At 36.5% G+C, this 18,855-nt stretch overlaps 3 protein-coding genes across 3 annotated transcripts; 1 reads left to right on the top strand and 2 right to left on the bottom strand.

Annotated features, from left to right (window-relative positions):
• Positions 1–6,583: 6,583 nt before the first annotated feature.
• LOC131316282 (F-box protein CPR1-like) lies at positions 6,584–7,306 on the bottom strand. Its single transcript, XM_058345602.1, has one exon. It carries the CDS (start codon positions 7,304–7,306, stop codon positions 6,584–6,586), a length of 723 nt encoding a protein of 240 aa, XP_058201585.1.
• A 782-nt stretch (positions 7,307–8,088) lies between these two features.
• Positions 8,089–9,524, bottom strand: LOC131316281 (F-box/kelch-repeat protein At3g23880-like). Its single transcript, XM_058345601.1, has 2 exons — positions 9,519–9,524; positions 8,089–9,411 (listed from the first exon to the last, which is right to left on the bottom strand). Exons 1-2 carry the CDS (start codon positions 9,522–9,524, stop codon positions 8,089–8,091), a joined length of 1,329 nt encoding a protein of 442 aa, XP_058201584.1.
• A 1,058-nt stretch (positions 9,525–10,582) lies between these two features.
• Positions 10,583–15,716, top strand: LOC131316478 (protein ABCI12, chloroplastic). The gene is made up of 7 exons (XM_058345862.1): positions 10,583–10,994; positions 12,160–12,276; positions 12,591–12,827; positions 13,814–13,978; positions 14,104–14,179; positions 14,741–14,805; positions 15,482–15,716. The coding sequence occupies exons 1-7, from the start codon at positions 10,644–10,646 to the stop codon at positions 15,623–15,625; spliced, it is 1,155 nt and encodes a 384-aa protein (XP_058201845.1). The 5' UTR covers positions 10,583–10,643; the 3' UTR covers positions 15,626–15,716.
• The last annotated feature ends 3,139 nt before the right edge of the window (positions 15,717–18,855 follow it).

The following is an 18,855-nucleotide window of genomic DNA, read 5'->3' as shown; positions in this document are numbered from 1 at the left end:
TAATAAGTATTGTTTTAGTTATATTCAATTAACGTCATAGGAAATTACAGTATTAATTAATGGTGCGAATCCCCGTGCAAAGGTAACTGATAAATACTCCCTCCGTCCCTTTTTTTGTGTTCAGTATTTCATTTTGGGCTGTCTCTTAATAAGTGTCCATTTTGTAAAGTTAGGGGGGTAAAAGTTGGTGTATTGTCTATTTTGTCCTTAAAAGTAGATTTTATTTTGAAAAGTTAGTGAGTAAAAGTGTCATGATGATGGATAAGTAGGGAAAGTAGAGGAAAAAGTTGATGTGAAAGGTGTAATGATGATGTCTTTTTAATAAGTTGGAGTTACGAAGCAAGACACTTAAAAAGAGATGGAGGGAGTACTTCGTACTTCATTCTCTTTGTTTATCGAGTCTTGACTCTTAGAGAAAGATTGCTTAACCAAATTTAAAAGGAAGCTGTATTGATAGATCCATGTGGCTTATGGTCCTTAATTAGGATTACTTTAATTAACAATACTTTAATGAGGAATGCTAGATACAAAGAAAATCTATCCAGAAATTACCCCGAATGGGCAAATCAACGGTACAAATACAATTCAAAATGAATCTGTACCATTGATTTACTCTTTCAGGGTCATTTCTGGGTAAATTTTCTTTGCACTTAGCATTTGTCTACTTTAATTAATTAAGAATTATTGTAGCTGACAATAGATTAGGCGCCGTCTTTGACTCTTGATTCATAGGGCTGTCGACGGTCTAGATTCGTATGAATTCAATCATAATCCGTATCTCACGGTTTTTAGAAAATGCAATCCAATCCTAATCCAAAAGTCTCACGGTTCGGTTTGGATTCCGAACCGTGAATCACGGTTTGGTTCCAGCTTTATCCACGGATTTCCTTCCAAAAAAATAAAATGATGGTACTAATGATCACATTCCAAATAAAAATGCAAACACTAATTTCCATAAACATTGTCCAAATTGTAAAGTCAGTAACGGCATTAAGGCAACAAACATGGTAAAGGCAGCAAGGTAGCAACTAAATAAAACTACGCATTGTCCAAAATACACTAATTCTGGTCAAGTATGATCTACTTATTACATCCCATAAAAACCAAACAAAAAATAGTAAATTACTTTCTCAAAACAATGAAAATTAGTAAAATTATAATTATCTATATAATAAAACAGAGCTGTGTTTGAATCCAAAAGATAACCAACGCTCCAGATTTATCTCTTCCTCCTGCATAAATCTCTACCCTCCATTCTACAAAATGGCATGTCCGTAAATTGATAATTTTTTTTTACCATTTTCTAATCACACATTCCCCTTCTATTTTCTATTTTGGAAGAGAATTGGGGAGTAAACGTAATTGCTTAATTAGTGGCAAAAGCTAATTGGCCAAGACAATTGCTTAATTACAGTAGATTTTTGTTAAATCTTTCAACGAATTCTTTTAGTTATTAAATCTTTGATTTGGTGGGTAAATATTTCATCCCTTGAATCCGTATATTTTGGACCATTAGATTGGTACATATTTATTAAACGGAATTAGTTTTTGAATTCGTATATATGGGTAGTATAGCCAGCGACATATTTGAAAAGAATTAATGAAATAAAACCTAAAATACTCCTTCCGATTAAAAAGAAAACATTTGGCCCTTCTAATTAAAATTCAATTTGTATGTATCTCCAAACATTTGAAATCCCATGATTTATGGGATCAATTATAAACCGAAAATGAGAATATGTACATATATGGAATTGATTTAGTCAATTTTAAATCCATAGATCGATAATTGAAAAGGAATCCATAGGTAATTGATTTAGCATTTTTAAAAGGAGAATTACGTACATATCACTTGGGATATAGACAAAACTGTATATAAGGAGTCATTTCCGCCTTCTATTTAGGCATTAGGTAAAATATATAAGAAGTCCACAACCTAAAAGGAATATACCTTCTATTTAGGAATGTGTGAGTGATTGGTTCCCTGTGATTTCCTTATCACATAAGATTTAAATTTTAGAAGATTTAAACTTATCACTACGTTTTAGAAGTCCCCGTTTCTTAGAAGACCAACCTACTGTGTGCAATTGATACCTTCTATTTAGAAGTCCACATTTTTCGGGTTTGTTTGTCACATGCATAGATCCATGTCCTCCAACTTCTGAACAACCATTACCTATAGTGAGGTAAATTCGATTTTTTTTAGTACTCACTAAAGTTCGATTTATTTCTTAAACGATTTTTAATCATATTGGGTTTCTTTTGCCAAAAACAACTTCCTGAACGACCATTACCGATAGTGATATAAGTTTGATTTTTTCAGTTCTCATGCAAGTTTGATTTTTTTCATGGACGAGTTTTACTCATATTGGGTTTCTTTTGCCGTAAATTAGGAGTTTCTTGACTAATTTTTTTTAGTTTTATTGCAAGGGATTCAAACATCAAAGGATTTTTTTCATTTCTCATGCAAGTTCAATTTTCATATTGCGTTTCTTTTGCCGAAAATTGGAAGGAAAAATATGAGTGTGCGAGATTTTTTTTTTTTTGACAACCTTGCATGGGTCTTTTGCGTTAATCCTAACTTTGTTGTTTATTCTACCATCTTCTTACTTTCTATTATTTTACTACAGGAAAGATCACAAGAAATATATTTAGAGAATTCTTGCGTTGAGCTTAAATTCGAGGTACTGCAATTTTTTTTTGGATTGCTATCCTTTTTCATGTAGAGCACTCACAATGATTTTGTTGTTAAACTTATAAACGTTTTAATTAGGTTCATGGCCAATTTTATTTGTCGTTTGGAACATGCATGCTGACTCCTTAATCATTCTTTACAAAATCGATAAGGGAGGACTGGGTTTGAATCCAAAAGACAACCAACGGATCAAAATGTCCCCTCTATAAATCTAGACTGTTGGTTGGTCAAGGGTTATCATCATCACATTTTGGTAACCGGCTAATCAAAAAAAAAAAAAGATCCCTGTGATTGATTCCCTGTGATTCAGGGATTTAATTTTCTACCACATTTAAAAGGATGCATGAGATTGATTCCCTGTGATTCAGGAATTTAATTTTTTACCATATTTACCAAATATTGACATTTAAACTTCTATTGATTATCACATAAATTGAAAAATAATGCTTACAGCCACATTTCCAGGTAAGAATGGATCCCTGTGATTCAGGGAATTAATGCCGAAAATTAGGGTGGTTTTCAAACGTTTTTTTTTTAACAGTAAGATCAAACGTTTGCTACTTCAAACCTTTCAATTTTTTTTTTTTTTTTGACATAGGAAAAGAAAGAGTGCAAAACTAATTAACGCTCTATTTTTTTTTTTTTGAACGGCAACACCCTATTCTTTTTTCCTTTGATAGTTGTCAAAACAACATTTTTTTGCAAGATTAACAAATTGAGTAATTGTAAACCTTTTTTCTAATTTTTTTAAATTTCGTTTCATTAGAACATGTGTTGTTATTGACACTCTTTTAAACATTACCATATATGCATCGATGAAAATATTATGATGTTAACCAAACACATCGCAAACTGGAGTTTTGTGTTCCTTTTTTTTTTGTCACTCATTTAATATTATGGGAGTCTATATATATTTTTAAAATGCTTTCTGTTGTTATTCCCATGATAATTTTTGACTATTACTCTCTTTCAAATTTCAGATAACTTCTTGGGACTTAACTAATCATGGACAATCTAAGCGTCTATGGCTATGCGAGTTGAACCGTTTCATTTTATATCTTGGTCGTAATAATCAAATTAATTGTTTCCTATGCATTTAGTGAATTCTTCAATTTCTTATGCAGCTCGACGGTAACTTGCAGAAAATGTAAGAACTATTTACTCAATTGCATTGCTTAATCTGATTTTATATATTTGATTCATATTTGCTTTGTTTTATTTTTTCAGTACAAAGGTTACGTGTCTTCGAGAAAAAAATGTAATTGTGGTGATTCACGATGAGCAAGAAGTTAATCGTATTTTTATGCATGGGGTATGCCTACCAATGCCATTATTACTTTACTCCCTTTATACTGTAAGGGGTCAACGAATTGATAAAAGGGATGTGGTGTCATACAATTCATACCTTTCGAGAAAAATATAATTCTCATATCAATGTGGAAGTTTGTCCTGGAATAAAATCTGTTAAGTATATTCACAAGTACATCTACAAAGGTCATGATCGTACCATGATGGTGTTGAGAGACGAATAAACAAGATATAGAATTAAGGTAACTATTATTAGTCATCATTTTACTTTTACAAGAAGAAATTCTTGCTCATTAATTATTTTTTTAGGCTAATATTCATGTTCCTAATTGTGCTTTTTGGATGAAGTAGATATGCGTTGGTACAAAAACTCTTGGGAGGTAGATGGAGAGACAAATTTCAAGACAATAAGATCTATGTTAAACACCTTTTTTTTCCCTACGTAGTGTACCAGATTTGACTCTATATAAATTTTTAGATTTTTTATGCATGTTAAAATTGGATTCTATGAATGCAACATGGTATTGGTTTTGAGTTTTGTGGTTTTGATTAATATAGTTCAGTGTGTGTCCTATCAATGCAATTAACTCGGTATATGTGATTAGGATTATCATTGGTAGTGATGTACACATGGGTAGAGGCTTAACAAATAAAACTTTTTGTTGCGGAGTGTTACAGGCATAGGTAATTAGCATATTAAAGTTTTGCAACAACAAAAATATACCGTATTTTACTTTGTTCCTACCCATTTTTTTCAACATGTCATCCCTTTGCTCATTGCTCGACCCGTAGCTTTAGTTGTCTTCAAAATGTGTTGCGCCGTGCCTTCAGGCACGGGCATTCGCTAGTTTATATATATTACACACACATATCTATATTTTTATTTTTTTAAATATCTCACGGTTCGGTTCGGTTAATCCACGGTTTTGAAATGAAAATCCAATCCTAATTCGTATCTCACGGTTTTTTAATTTTCAAATCCATATCCAGACCATTAAATCCACGGACAAAATCCAAAAAGCACGGATCAGATCGGTCCGGACCGATTTCACGGTTCTTGATTTTTCTTGGACAGCCCTACTGATTCATTCTCTTGAGCGCGGATGAAAAAGTATTATCAAATAGAATATACTTCGTCTGCGTTTGTTTGTTCATTTTACTATTTCACACACCTTAAAAACTTGTACGAGTACTTGCCTTTCAATAAGAATTTTAAAAATATGTAATATAGATTTTACATGGCGGTTTCGGGGACATCTAAAAAAACACCCCAAAATTTCCGATCGAATTTCGATGGTTTGAGCTGCTTAATGTAAACAAACTGTACCCTTAAAATCACGTTATAGACACATTGAGCTACACGGATCATCAAAATTTGATCAAGAACTATGAGATTGAGTCCTACTGCCATTTGTGAGAACGTTTGTTATTTGAAGCATATCGGTACCCACATAGTATTAAAGAGTTAATAGTCATTGGGTGACACAATTGCTGTAACGTTATTTTTTTTTGTAGGTTTTGGATAGGGTATTAGAGAAGAATATAGCAAGTGATTTTATTTATTATTGGAATCGATCATCATACATATTTTACAAGTACCTTGGTGATGAAACGTTGTTTGATTGTAATACTATTGAATCCGGGATTTTAGCCTCGCGCACACACTGTGATAAGCCCACGTTTTGCTAAAATTCCGAAACGTTTTATTTTTTTCCCAGAATCGGTGTTTTTTTTTTCCCTTTTTTCTTCCTGAATTTCCCCCGAACCGGTCCAAAAAATCCGGTACAGCCCGATACGTATCGGAATATCCGAATCGGCACCCTCAAATTCCGGTACGAACCGGCCGATACGGTTCGTATCGACCGATATTTAAATATATGTTTGCGACTCAAAGTTCAGTGTCATAAATAATAGATCATGACCCTACGTTTACAAAGCTTCCTAAAACCGCGAGGGCATATATGTGTTTCAGAACTTCACAATTAAGCGAGCTTGTCTAGCATAGTAGCATCAATGCAAGGATGTGTGACCTATATCATATAGGCTAGCTATATGGAAGTCCATGGGGTTTGGGCGACTAATGTGGGCAATATTGTGTAAGGCTGGAGAGAATATATCATTGCGGTATGTGATTAAAAATCCAGTCTTATCATGGAATGCAGAACACATGCTTAATCAGTGTCGTGCCATCAAAATCAAGAGCACATACACAGAGTCACAGAGACTTGAATTGCTTCATTCCTTCGATTTTATTAACAACAGAATAAGAATGACTTCAAATAACGGAAAAGGGAAAGCCTACTTTGGGTATCTAAGGCAATCTAGATCATGCATGCTGTTGATTGGAGAAGAAAGAGAAAGAAAATGCGATTAACATTCACGAGTTTCTCCCCGAACCAGAAATATCTACTCACTTTATTCCGAATCTGATGTGAACTTCTTTCGAGTTTGGCTCTCTTTGCAGATTGCAGACTGTTCCTCTTCAAGATTCGATGTACTCCGCGGTCCAGTAACCATTCATGTCCTTCTACATTTTCCGCGAGCCATAAATACTTCCACATACGTCGCTTCTTCTTTCTGCTATTCCTCGTCCCAATCATAGTTGGCAGGTGTCATCAAACTTTCCTCATTCACAATAATAGCATAAAAAGAGTCATTCACATATAAAGAGTCTCGTATTGAAATTCTCCTCTGGGAATTGTCAGTCAGATTGAATGCCCTAATATGCCAACCGTGGACTACGAATAGGTTAACCTTAGTGAGAACTTCACCATTTTTTGTATAACCTAATGGCACCAATGTATCATAACTACTAAAGGTCAAACCATCAGGAACGACGAACAAAATAGTCCAAGAATATTTCACACCATATTCTTTCATTATCAATACCTCAACATTGCTTTCACTATCGCCTAGACAGACCGATTGAGACATACAAAGGTATCCATCCAAAACACCCAATCGGTGAATGATATCTCTGTCCTCTCCTCTAGGATCTGGCATTGTTACCTCCTCGAATTTATTCATATGTGCATTAAAATAAATAATTTGATGCGGTGAAAGGAAATAACTGCCTGAATTGTTCTTTGAGGCAAACCAGTGAAGACTTCCATTGACTATGGGCCCTGAATTCACTGTACGAACCATGTAGGGGAAGCCAATCTGTGTCCAACTTTTGCTTCTAAGACTACCAACAGCAACGAATTCACCACCATACTCCGGAGTTTGATGGGCAAGCGCAAGAACGGCCTTGTACTCGTGTGGAGTCATAGCAAAGACCGGAACAAACTGGGTAGACCTCATCACACAATTGGAAATATGCTAGCACTTTCTTATCTTCATGTGCATTAGAGACAAAATCAAAACACAACCAACGAAAGTTGGATGTGAAAATTTTACATTCCTCGAAACGTTTTCAACAAAATTAGCTTTCAAGAGTATTGTATTTTCCGCGACTCTAATCTTGACTAAAATTCGGCAGCTTTTCGTGATAACTTTGACATTTCCAAAGTCGATCGGCATCCACAAGACCTCTAAACATAGAGACAAAAGAAATCCAAACGCTTGTTTTCTGAATTCAACACAAGAACATTCGACTTTGGCGATTGTTATCTAAACATAGAGTCAAAAGACTCTTCAAGTCCCTCGTGTAGTATCACTACATGGTTTCTCTTTTGTATCATTTTTAATGGTATGAAAATCCTTTCTTTGCCCATCAAAAAAATATGTAAGCAAAACCTCGATCAAATTAATTCTTCATGAATGGATCAGTAAGTGTATGCCATGCATTCAAAATCCATTCTCTCAAGATATACGGATCACATGCTTACTCTCTGTTGTGCCCTTTCAAATCAACAGCATACATACACAAGCAGAAACTTGAAAATAATGCTCAATCCATTCCTAGCTGTTAACCACCAAATAATATACTTAGAACAAACGAAAAAGGAAATGAAAATTCCACTTTAGCTGTCTAAAACAATCCAAATTTATGGTAAAGATTATTAAAGTAGAAAAAGATAAGAGAATGAGATTGGAATTCTTTCGAGTTTGGCCCACCATGCATGTTGATCCTCTTCAAGATTCTATGTGTTTCTAGGTCCAGTAACCATCCTTGGCTCCTTGCCCTTTTTCATTTTCAGCGGGTACTTATGATAACGTTGTTCAACATATGTCGCTTCTCCTTTCCGCTCTTCCTCTTCCCAATCGTAGTCGGGAGGTGTAATCGAACTTTCCTCATGCGCAACAGTACGAAAATAGATGTCCTCCCCTGCTGTTGAAATTCTCCTACGGGAATTGTTAGTCATATTGAGTGCCCTTATATGCCAACCGTCCTCTGCAATTGAAATTCTCCTATGCGAATTGTCAGTCATATTGAACGCCCTTATATGCCAACCGTAATCCACGTAAACCTCAGTTATAACTTCACCATTCTTAGTATAACCTAATGGCACTAACATATCATAGTGATTAAAGGTAAAACCATGTGAAATGACGAATCGGATAGCCCAAGAATTTTTCACACCGTATTCTTTCATTATCAATACCTCAACATTGCTTTCACTATTGCCTGGGCAGCCAGATCGAGACATACAAAGGCATCCATCCAAAACTCCCAATCCACAAATGATATCTCCCTCCTCTCCTCTAGGCTCTGGCAATTGTACCTCCTCGAATTTATCTGTATGGGCATTGAAGCAAATAATTTGGTGGGGTGAAAGGAAATGAGTACCTGAATCGTTCTTAGAAGCAAACCAGTGAAGATTTCCGTTGACTATGGGCCCCGAATTCACTGAACGTGTCGTGTAGGGGATATCAACCACTGTCCAACTTTTGCTTCTGAAACTACCAACCACAACGAATTGACCGACATAACCTGGACTCTCACGGGTAAGCGCAAGAACGGCCTTGTACTCGTCATTGGTGGAGTCATAGCAAAGCCCGGAACAAGCACTGTAGTCCTCATCACCCAATCTGAAATATGCTAGGACTTTTTTGAAGAATGTAGACAGCGGATTCCACAAGAATAAATCCTCGTCTATATTCATAAGCAACAGCCCGTTACATGATCCTAAGATTCGAAAGCTGTCAAAGTATTTGTTCTTGACGTCCCAAGGAACATCAATGCTTTTCACTTGAACTTCTTGTTGGTGTTGGTCAATGGATTGAGGTGAAAAGGAATGTGCTTTCGATTTGGATACAGTGAGAACCGTCGGTGATCCAGTTTTGGCGGCGGATATGTTAGAGATCAAAGAACGCCATCGCTTGGAAACACAGTTGAATCGGAGAAGATAATGGAGGGGTAATCTTGAGAGTATTTCTACGACGATTTCTTCTGGAATAATAATATATCGGAAACTTGATTCTGCTTTTGATGTACTGTTTTTTTTTCTTCCTTTCCATTCTCCCTTGATGAAGATTTGTTTATGAGGCTAGGGTTTAGTCTTATCTGTTTTTAAGGAGGATGGTGGGGCTTGGGTACGTTCACTAGGGCTAGCAATATAATGTTACATACATACATACATACATATATATATAGTCGGAATTAAAGCTAGGGTTTAAGAGAATTTTACTAAAGCACTCAATAATGGAAAAATGACGGCCTATGACATGTTTTAATAATTAATACTAATCAATGACATGCTGAGAATATTTATTAATACTGAAAATGTTTTTGACATGTATTAATTATCAAAACATGTCATTAGCCGTCATTTTCTCTCAATAATTACCCGAAGCTTCATATACTAGCTTGATATATGTAACATTATAAGCACTCAAATTTGATCCCAAACGAAATAAAAGAAAAAATCTGGTGGGCCAAGAAGTTTGAATTGGTCACTTATCCTTCAAGCTGAAGTGTTGCCAGCCCAGCCAGGCCCGGAGAAAACTCAGAAATTTATGAATATAAAGATCATTCTCAGTATGATTTTTGTGAATTCTTGTCTACAAAGATGGTCTAATCGTCAATTCAAATTGATAATCACATGATTATAGGGAATTTCTTTCGAAGGTGTATTCCCAAAATGTATATTTTGTTCAGTAGGTTTTCTCTGTGTAAGTAATTTGAATTACTGCAAAGATGGTCTCATCAAAATTTACAAACTAACTACATAATGCAAAATAAATTTTTGAGCTTGGAATTAATGAGACCCAAACTCGTTGTAGTATCTACAATTTCTGTCTGTATAGATATAGTCTTTCAACAAACACAAACAAAAAAAATTGATTGGACAAAATTTGTCTTTTTGTTGTTCAAAATCTTTTCTGTTTTTTATTGTGAATAATAGTAATTATTCTCTCAAAAAAAAAAGTTCTCCTCCGAGTCAGTATTCGGTGCCCTTGGGGCACCCGCCAAGTGCTACCTTGGGCTTCTTCTTTACCAGGTCACCCCTGCGCTGTACTTCAGGTCTACTCTTCACCGTCCGTAATTTTGTGGTTCTTTAGGTCTCCAAGGTATAACGTGGCGTATTCCAAAATCATTTCCTCAAGCATTCAATTAATTAATAATTTCTCAACCGGGTTTGCATGTCCGACCCGGGTAGAAAACCGATCCATCTATGACAATGAATCCAAAACTTCACCTTCTCCCCTCCTTCCCTTGCAACCAAAAACCTCTCTCAAGTCTCAACTGCAACAAATGTATCGTACTAGATTTCCCCTCACCTGCCAAATCCTCTCACTCCCTTCTCTCCCTTTCCACCACACCTCCAAAACCCAATCCCCTCCATTCCTCAATCACCAATTCACCCCAGACACCTCCAAACATAGGCTCCAATTCTCACTCCATCGAACTCTGCTAAAAACCCAAATCAGATGTGCAGCAGATACTGGCAGTGGCAGCAGGAATTGGGAGAAATGGTTACCAAAAAATGTTTTTTCAGCTGATAAGGTCCTGAGATTGATAGCTGGAGCAACGTCTAGTCCCATTTGCCAGTTCATCTCGTCCCCAACCACGTTCTTGCATACCGTGGACCCCAGGATTAAACTGGTGATTATATTCTTCTGGGTTTTTGAAATTGGATAAATAGTTGGATTTAATTTGATGGGTTGTGCACAATTTTGATGTTTGGTACATGGGTTTTTGAAAGTTCTCTCTTTTCATGCGTCGGGTTGCTTGCAATTTGGGTTTACTTCATGGGATGTTTAGTTTCAGGTCTCATTAAAGTTTGTATATCCAGAAAGAGTTCTCATAACGTGTTGCACGTTTCGTGTACCATCCATACAATTTTTGACTGTTCTGGTAACCCCGATATCTGTTACTACTTCGTTTTCTTTCTCTTCATTTGGTATAAATAATTATGACCAAGCTTCAATTTGTGGTCAGGTCTATGGATAAACGGTTGTGTTTGCAAAAGTATTTTTTTTTACTTGGCCAAAACAAGAAGAAAGCAGTTTTTTGAGATTAAATTGGTTGGACATAATGTACAATGATGGACTTCTTATTGTGAAGCGAAATCCTATATCGCCTGGGTACCGAAGTAATATAAAGTTTATAAGATCTAGGTACCAAAGTAACATGTTAATCAAGCTAGGTACCAAAGATGGATAGGGTGTGTCATGCTTGTCTCTGCTCTGCACACGGCAAGCACTGCCAAGAGAGCAAGCTGCGTATGAGGGAGGGTGTGAAGTGAAGTCCCACATCATTTGGGTACCGAAGTAATATGAAGTATAAGCATGAGGACACTCCCACTTCAAGAGCTAGCTTTTGATCTTAAGTTCTACCCGATTATGTAACACTTATCAAATCAGCTCAGGTTGAGAAATGAGATAGTTTGCTTCGTGCAATTTTGAATGTAAGACAGTTGTCGTAACTCACTGAATAGGCAGCAGGGCGTTCCACTATCTAAAACAAGCAGTAGGCTGATATTCTCTATGATGGAGCAATTTTTTGAATCCACTGGAGATTTGAAATATCATGCTGCCTGTATTAGCTTTAAAATGGGATTGGGAACTTGATTCACTTGAAGATTTGGTTGCTATAAGTGTTTCTGTTTGGCACATATTTGTTGAAGGTCTGATTGTGTAAGAGCTCTCTTGTTTGGAAGTCCGTTAATGAACAGAATTTGAGTTCAGTTCTTTTATTCTTTGATTGCTATTTTGTTTTCTCTGATTTTTGTTTTTGTTTAATGTAGCTAACTGTCTTGATTATGCAGGCATGGCTCCTTGCTCTAGTTCTTTTACCAGCAAGGTCAAACATTTTGATGCGTTTTGGATTAGTCATATACTTGGCTGTATTATCTGTCTGGGTTCTCCCCAAAGAGGTGTGGATGGTAAGTTATCCTTTTGTCTTATCAAGCGAGTCAGCTATAAAGGGATTACCTTTTAGGCGGCCTCGGGATCTAATTAATTTTCCTTAGTCTATAATGATATTCATGTATTAGGAATCTTTGAACATGAAAGTTTTTGAGGTTATTTTGTCTTGTTTCGATTCTTTACCTCTCTGGGCAGCGATCCCACTAGGGCCTAAATGTACGTTGATTTGTTTACATTATCTTGATTAATGTGTCTTAATTTTCCTCATTTGAACACTGTCAATGTGCTAATGCAGGGGAACTCCCTTCTTAACTCTCCCATAATCTTGTAGGATCAATTGGGAAGAGTGTCACTGCTTTCTGGGATTTTGTTCATAATGTTGGGGCTGGGCACAGATGGTGCACCACCCCTCGTCCAGCTAAGAAGCCCACCACCTGCACTGATTGGATTGCCGAATATTCCGGCATCTTTAGAAGGCTATTCATATGTGATCATGAAGTTAGGACCATTACAGCTTACAAGAAAGGGCTTGTCTGTAGCAAGCACCTCTGCTTGTTTAACGTTCACTGTGAGTTGTACTTTATTGAGTTACCTTCTAGGTTTCCATTTTTTTGCTTAAGCACATGTTTTGACACATGGGAAATGAACCAACTTCATATGTAACATGCTCATGTCTGAAGGCAGTTGCTTTTTTTTTTCTGCCAGAATTGGGCCATTAAATTGAAAATAACGATTACAAAAAATTTCTAGCAAAAATGTTTGAGTATATAAAATTCCCGTCCCTGCTCACCTCCAATAATTGTGGCTTCCCATCCAATAATTGCATCGAAGTTGCTGATTCAGGGATATTGACAGCTTCACAAGTTTGTGAATAACAATTTATTTAAGTTATGAAGTTAGAAAAATGGGACCTTGTGGGTTAGAGTCGTTAAACTAAAATTTACATCATGTATTAATGCCATACAATCAGATTTAGTTGGTTAAACCCGGAATTAAAAAAAAAAAAATTGGTTCAAAATTTGCACCGTGATGTAACTTTGTATAGACTGTGAACATAAGATATTCAAATTTCAGTCTCTCCATGCGATGTTTGAAAATGTTTAATGGTCAAGTTTGGCAAGGTACTTTTGAGGTCGGGTTTGCAATACCTTGGACAGGGGAACAACAATGCCAGAGGTGATTGGATCTTACAAAGAGCTTAAATAGCCATGAAAAGTGAATATTGTTATCGCTTGGAGTCTCAATGATCCATTTATTAGACTCGTCTGTATCTAGTGGAGTACATTCATATAGAGTTACATTAGATACGAAAAAGACTTGCATGAAGGTTTTTGTAAAAAGGAACTAGAGCATTTTTTCCACGTTTAACTGTATGAATAATAAAATTGAGAGGACTCCATTCATTTTGGATGTTCAAGCACTTCCCAGGAACTTAAATGTTGGAAGGAAATAATCATTATTCAGCTTTTTTTTGGAATTCATCTTTAGCAGCTTTTTGTAGAGTTGCTCAAGTTGTCAAAATTACTAAGACCTAGATATCTGATTTTGTGACAGGTCTTTCAAAGTGCTAGCTTATGCCTGACCACCACAACCTCCGAGCAACTTGCATATGCTCTCCAATGGTTTATGCTCCCCTTGACAAAGATAGGTGTTCCAGTGGCAGAAGCTATCCTCACGCTCCTACTTTCATTGAGGTTCATCAACTTGGTGTTTGATGAGGTGAAATAGGACTACTGGACTAGTTGTTTTGTCTGTTTCAGATATGAAATTTTCCACACGTTTTGTTTCATATTCTATGATCATGTTGGTGAAGATATTTTATTCACCTCATGAAATGCTGTCAGGTCCGAAATGTTGCACTGGGGATCGTATCTCGCAGAATAAATTGGCAGCAGTTGACTTTTATGGAGACAATCGATGGTGAGTACACATTTCAAATTTTCAAGTAGACAGGGTCCAAACAAGACAGCCCTTTCTCTTGAATAGCAATATCAATTACTGTATCACTCAATATAACTGTATCAGTTATACGGTTCCATATTTGCTTTTGTACCCTGACACATCATGTGTTACGCATGGGAACTTTCCTAAATTACATTACTAACCATACATGTAAATGGTACCTTCAAAAGAAAGGTGTAACACTGCTCACAGATGCGCCATCCTCAAGAATGTGCTTCTTCTTCTCATGTGTATGCGCACGGAAGTATTATGGTTAAAATGCATTTTATGTTTTTACTTGTAATGGAAATTTGTGGTTAGACTTATGTTGCATCCCCTAGATTCATGATGTACTCAACCAAAAATTTGGGAAATTCTAGTTCTTGTCCTAAGCCACAGAATGTGCTGTTGTTGTTCACCTGCTAAAATTCAAGTTGTCCTAGTACTGCACGTTCACACAGGATTCCCTTTTATCGTGTTTAGTGTGTGCCTAACACAACTTATCATTTAATTGAGACATTTCTGGTGGTATTGTTGCAGTTTTCTTTATGTACATTCGTCGGATCTTCAAGAATATTTTTAGCCATGCAGAGCAGATATCTCAGGTTTGAATATGTTTAATTGTTTACCAAGTTGTCTTTTCTTCCCTCTTCTTGGCTAGGTACCCTCCGAGTTCTTTTAGTGTTTGCGTTTAACTTGCAAGTTCTTCGGTTTCCCTTTTGAAAATGGAAAGCCAGGCCTATGCAATGAAAAGCCAGGCCTATGCAAGGTTTTTTTTTTCTTACGAAAAAATCTTAAACCTTAGATTTGTCTTTGGGCTTACCAAAAAGAGAGGCCAAAGAACTTACGGCCTACGCATTCAAACTGTGGTTGGATGACTCTCAGTGTATCCTTGATGGTACCCTGGGGTTGTGTTTGTATGAATTATCATTCTCCACAGGAAAGAGCCTTGTTATGAGTTTGACAAATTAAGCCCATGAGAATCAAATCAGCTCATAGTTTTCTTCTTATTCACTCCATCCCAATTTGTCAATCCATCTAAAAATCTTGTCTATATTTTCCAAGTTATCCTTTTTTAGTTGTTTTTGGAAACTCTAGCTACAAGAACCAAGTGAGACCTTCGGTTGCTGGAAAAAATCTTGAATATTTTCGCTATGAAAGGGAATCATTGACCCCGAGTAACAGGCTTGACTGTCGAAAAGGGGGGCTAACAAATTGTAACTGAGGTATTCACTTTTTCACATTTGACCTTCCAATCTAATACTTTCACCTCTTTTACAGGCAATGATTGTCAGAGGTTTTCGAGGTGACAGCAACGCTCACAAGATCTACTTCTCATCAGATTCATCTATAGGGATGCCCGATATTCTTTCCTTATTGTGCCTTGTTGGACTTATTGGTGCCACTGCAGTGTCAAAATACTAATCCGTGTGAATCCCAATATGAATCATCCTCGCTCTTGCTCTCGTGATTGTCCCAATAGTTTCACTATCTCCATATACTGCCCTTCTCTCAGTTGTTGCTTCAGTTCTTATGCGCTTTACTGGTTCTCCCCTCCCTCGATTGACCACAGATCAAGTTCTAAAACTTACTGATGTTTACATCTTTATAAAGTAGAGGGACTACATAGAGCATGAGGCTCCTGCTACCACATGGTTTAGGGAAAGGTCGGGAGTCTTGGAACTCCTACCAACGGAGAACTATTTTCGCCACTCAAACCGTTGACCATCAAGTCACAGCTTTATCATTAGCAGAATTGCTTTGATTATTAACACTTCCAAACCATTTGTATCTGTGGTATTATTCGCTATTCATTCTGAGCTCAACAAAGATGTGTTTGGTATCCGGCTTTCAGAGGCTGCATCAATATTCTGGGGTATCCGGGTCAGCATTCGCGCTCAATATCTAATTCATAGGGGACCAATGCACCCTCCCACCGGCAAGAAGCTAGCCCATTTAAAGTTGGAGTAAAGTCCCGTTGAATTGGTCCCACAATAGTTGAAAACATGTAGCAGGTTTAATATTGTGACGTCTTCTCAACAATTTGGAAAGTCGTCACAGGAGCTCGCCTTCCGCACTGGCATTATTGCATGAACTCCATTGTAGGTTCGTCAATTGTGACCTCTTCTTTCACTTTAGGGCTGATGGTGCTCAAATAGTGGAATATATGGATGAGATTAGGCCTCCAATTCCCCAACTTGTTTTGGCGCAGATGGACGATAGAATTTCGATTTTTCCCTCTTCACAAATGCACCAAAAAATTCTACTTTAATTGCCCTTCCATTAACAAGATTTCCGAGTTTTGAGTACCTTCAGTCAACAAGAAGATCTCTTTGGTACGTCAACTAAAGTGAAGAGTTTGTATCGTTGCATTTCAAATTCGATGGACGAAAATGAGTTTTTTTTTTTTTTGTCAAACTAAAGGGACTATTCTTAAAATTTTCTCAAAAAAGTTTAAAGACAAACTAAATATGTGAATCATAAAATAGGCAATGCGTGATCAGTTATCCTAATTTCTCCTCTATTTTCTTCAACTTCCAAACGCAAACTTATGGACATAACACGGGTCATTGCCGTTCCACTTTATTACTTAACCGTCTTTTTCAAAAAGAAAATAATTTCAAGCTCAAAAATCATGTGTTTACGCAAATAATTGTCCTATCAATATGGATCTTGTTTCATAGATTTCATTGAAAACTTTTAAACGGAGCAAAAAAATCAAAAATTTATTTTTTTATTTTCTGGACTTGTTTTCATTTTTACGAGGTAATGCTATCCTAAGATGGCTTCTTGTGTGTTAGAAACTTTTACATAATCATACAAAAATCGTGTTCATCGAACTTTAGTAGGTACATGATTGACAAACGTGAAAATTTGATCATCCAAATGTGATTGGAAAAAAGTTTCTCTGTGTATGCAAGGTTAGGTGTTTTGATTTTGGTTTCCCCAGTATTGTTTGTTTGGCTGTAGAACTATCAAGGTTATACGTACCCTTGGTCCCCGTTCTTTGCCTCTTTGGTTTGTGTTTACTAGCTAGTGAAATTTACTTACCAAAATGAAAAATTAAGACTTGTAGATCGAAGCTATATATTTATGCTTAAGTGGCTTGGTGGCCGGAGATGTCAACAATTTGATCGATCTTGTGAACTAGCAAAAGTCGATTAAACCTCCTTCTTTAATTTTTTTTCTTTTGGGGTAATTGAAAATTTTATTGAACCAAAAAGGAAAAACACAAAGTCAGAGGGAATCGGGGGATATACACACACACACACCTATGAACAATAAACTAGCTAGAAGCTAACTACAAAAGAACATATTTTGCAACTCCAAACAGAGCAGCAGCTAAACAATCATGGAGAACAATCAAACCTATCAACAACAGCTAAGCCTCAGGAATCAAAAATCCTATTTGCAAGGCGCCAAATAGCTAGCACAGATGGCCCTATTGACCACCTCTTCTTTGCTAGCTAGGCACTCTCTTAAAAAGTGATAGTATATTGTATCTAAAAAGTGATAGTATATTGTATCAATGTGTTAACGGCCATAATCATGGAAGATCGAATTCTTCGTTAATGCGTGCCATTAGTGATTGATTGTCCACAAATACCTCTGTCGCTTCCTTTTTATTGTGAGCAAAATTAGATATACCTTGCCTGCTTTCATCTCGATCACTTTGTGATAGTTCACCAGGTGATCGATAATTAGGTAGTTACGACACTATTTTTATTGATCTTTTAACAAACACCAGCAAAATTACAATTCAATCACATAGACTCTCACAGCTCTCCTCTCACGCATGCTTTCATCTCACACACGAACTCATAGTACATATCAGTGGGCCGGGGAAACCCCCCTTGGGGAGGGTCCCGCGCGAGCTCTCAACACAAACTCAACACTCTTGTTAGGATCAAACGCTCTTGTTAGGATCAACACTTACCATCTTACCAACACTCTCACGCAAACTCAACACTCTTGTTAGGATCAAACGCTTACCATCTTACCAAAACCCGTAGGTGATGGTAAAGATGCAACTCACACAAACTCAACACAAACACACTCTTGTCAACTCTACAAACACACTCAACACAAACAAACAAACTCAACAAACACTCTTGTCAGCTCAACACAAACAAACTCAACAAACACGCTCTTGTCAGCTCTCACACAAACTCAACACTCTTGTTAGGATCAAACGCTTACCATCTTACCAAAACCCACAGGTCGTGGTAAAGACGCAACTCTATTTTCTTATACTAAAGCGCAGTAAGCCCCAAGCGCCACAGTTTGACCCATGTGGGTAGGATGCCAGCCCGTGACCAACAACTCTCCTTACGTCCCAACTGCCTTCTTCAAAACCAGACAAAGCCAACTCTCTCATAAACTATAATAGAGCATTTCTATAAAAAAATAATAATAATAAATTGATAGATTTAATCATACTATAATAGAACATTTCTATAAAAAAAAAAAATCAACTCAATCAGACATCAATAACTCAATGATCTAATTCTTGTTAAGATAAATGATAGATTTAAATTTAAAAATTTTGTTCATAATAAGTTTGATTTGATCATGAGATTTTAATTTTTTGATTGAATTGAATTTTGGTATGGATGTAGTACTCGTTAAACACTACAATATCAATGATTTGGATC

This window comes from Rhododendron vialii, chromosome 2a, assembly GCF_030253575.1.
Source record: "Rhododendron vialii isolate Sample 1 chromosome 2a, ASM3025357v1".
Classification (NCBI taxonomy): Eukaryota; Viridiplantae; Streptophyta; class Magnoliopsida; order Ericales; family Ericaceae; genus Rhododendron; species Rhododendron vialii.
Note: the sequence above shows the minus strand (reverse complement) of the source record. Positions and strands in the feature narration are given on the sequence as shown.

What these genes read in the sequence shown, in the direction of transcription:
- LOC131316282 (XM_058345602.1), bottom strand. Translation starts at nt 7,306, where the DNA reads ATGAGGTCTACCCAGTTTGTTCCGGTCTTTGCTATGACTCCACACGAG.
- LOC131316478 (XM_058345862.1), top strand. Translation starts at nt 10,644, where the DNA reads ATGTATCGTACTAGATTTCCCCTCACCTGCCAAATCCTCTCACTCCCT. An exon ending in TCCCCAAAGAGGTGTGGATG is followed by an intron (nt 12,277 to 12,590) that starts GTAAGTTATCCT and finishes ATAATCTTGTAG; the next exon opens with GATCAATTGGGAAGAGTGTC. An exon ending in ATGCAGAGCAGATATCTCAG is followed by an intron (nt 14,806 to 15,481) that starts GTTTGAATATGT and finishes CCTCTTTTACAG; the next exon opens with GCAATGATTGTCAGAGGTTT.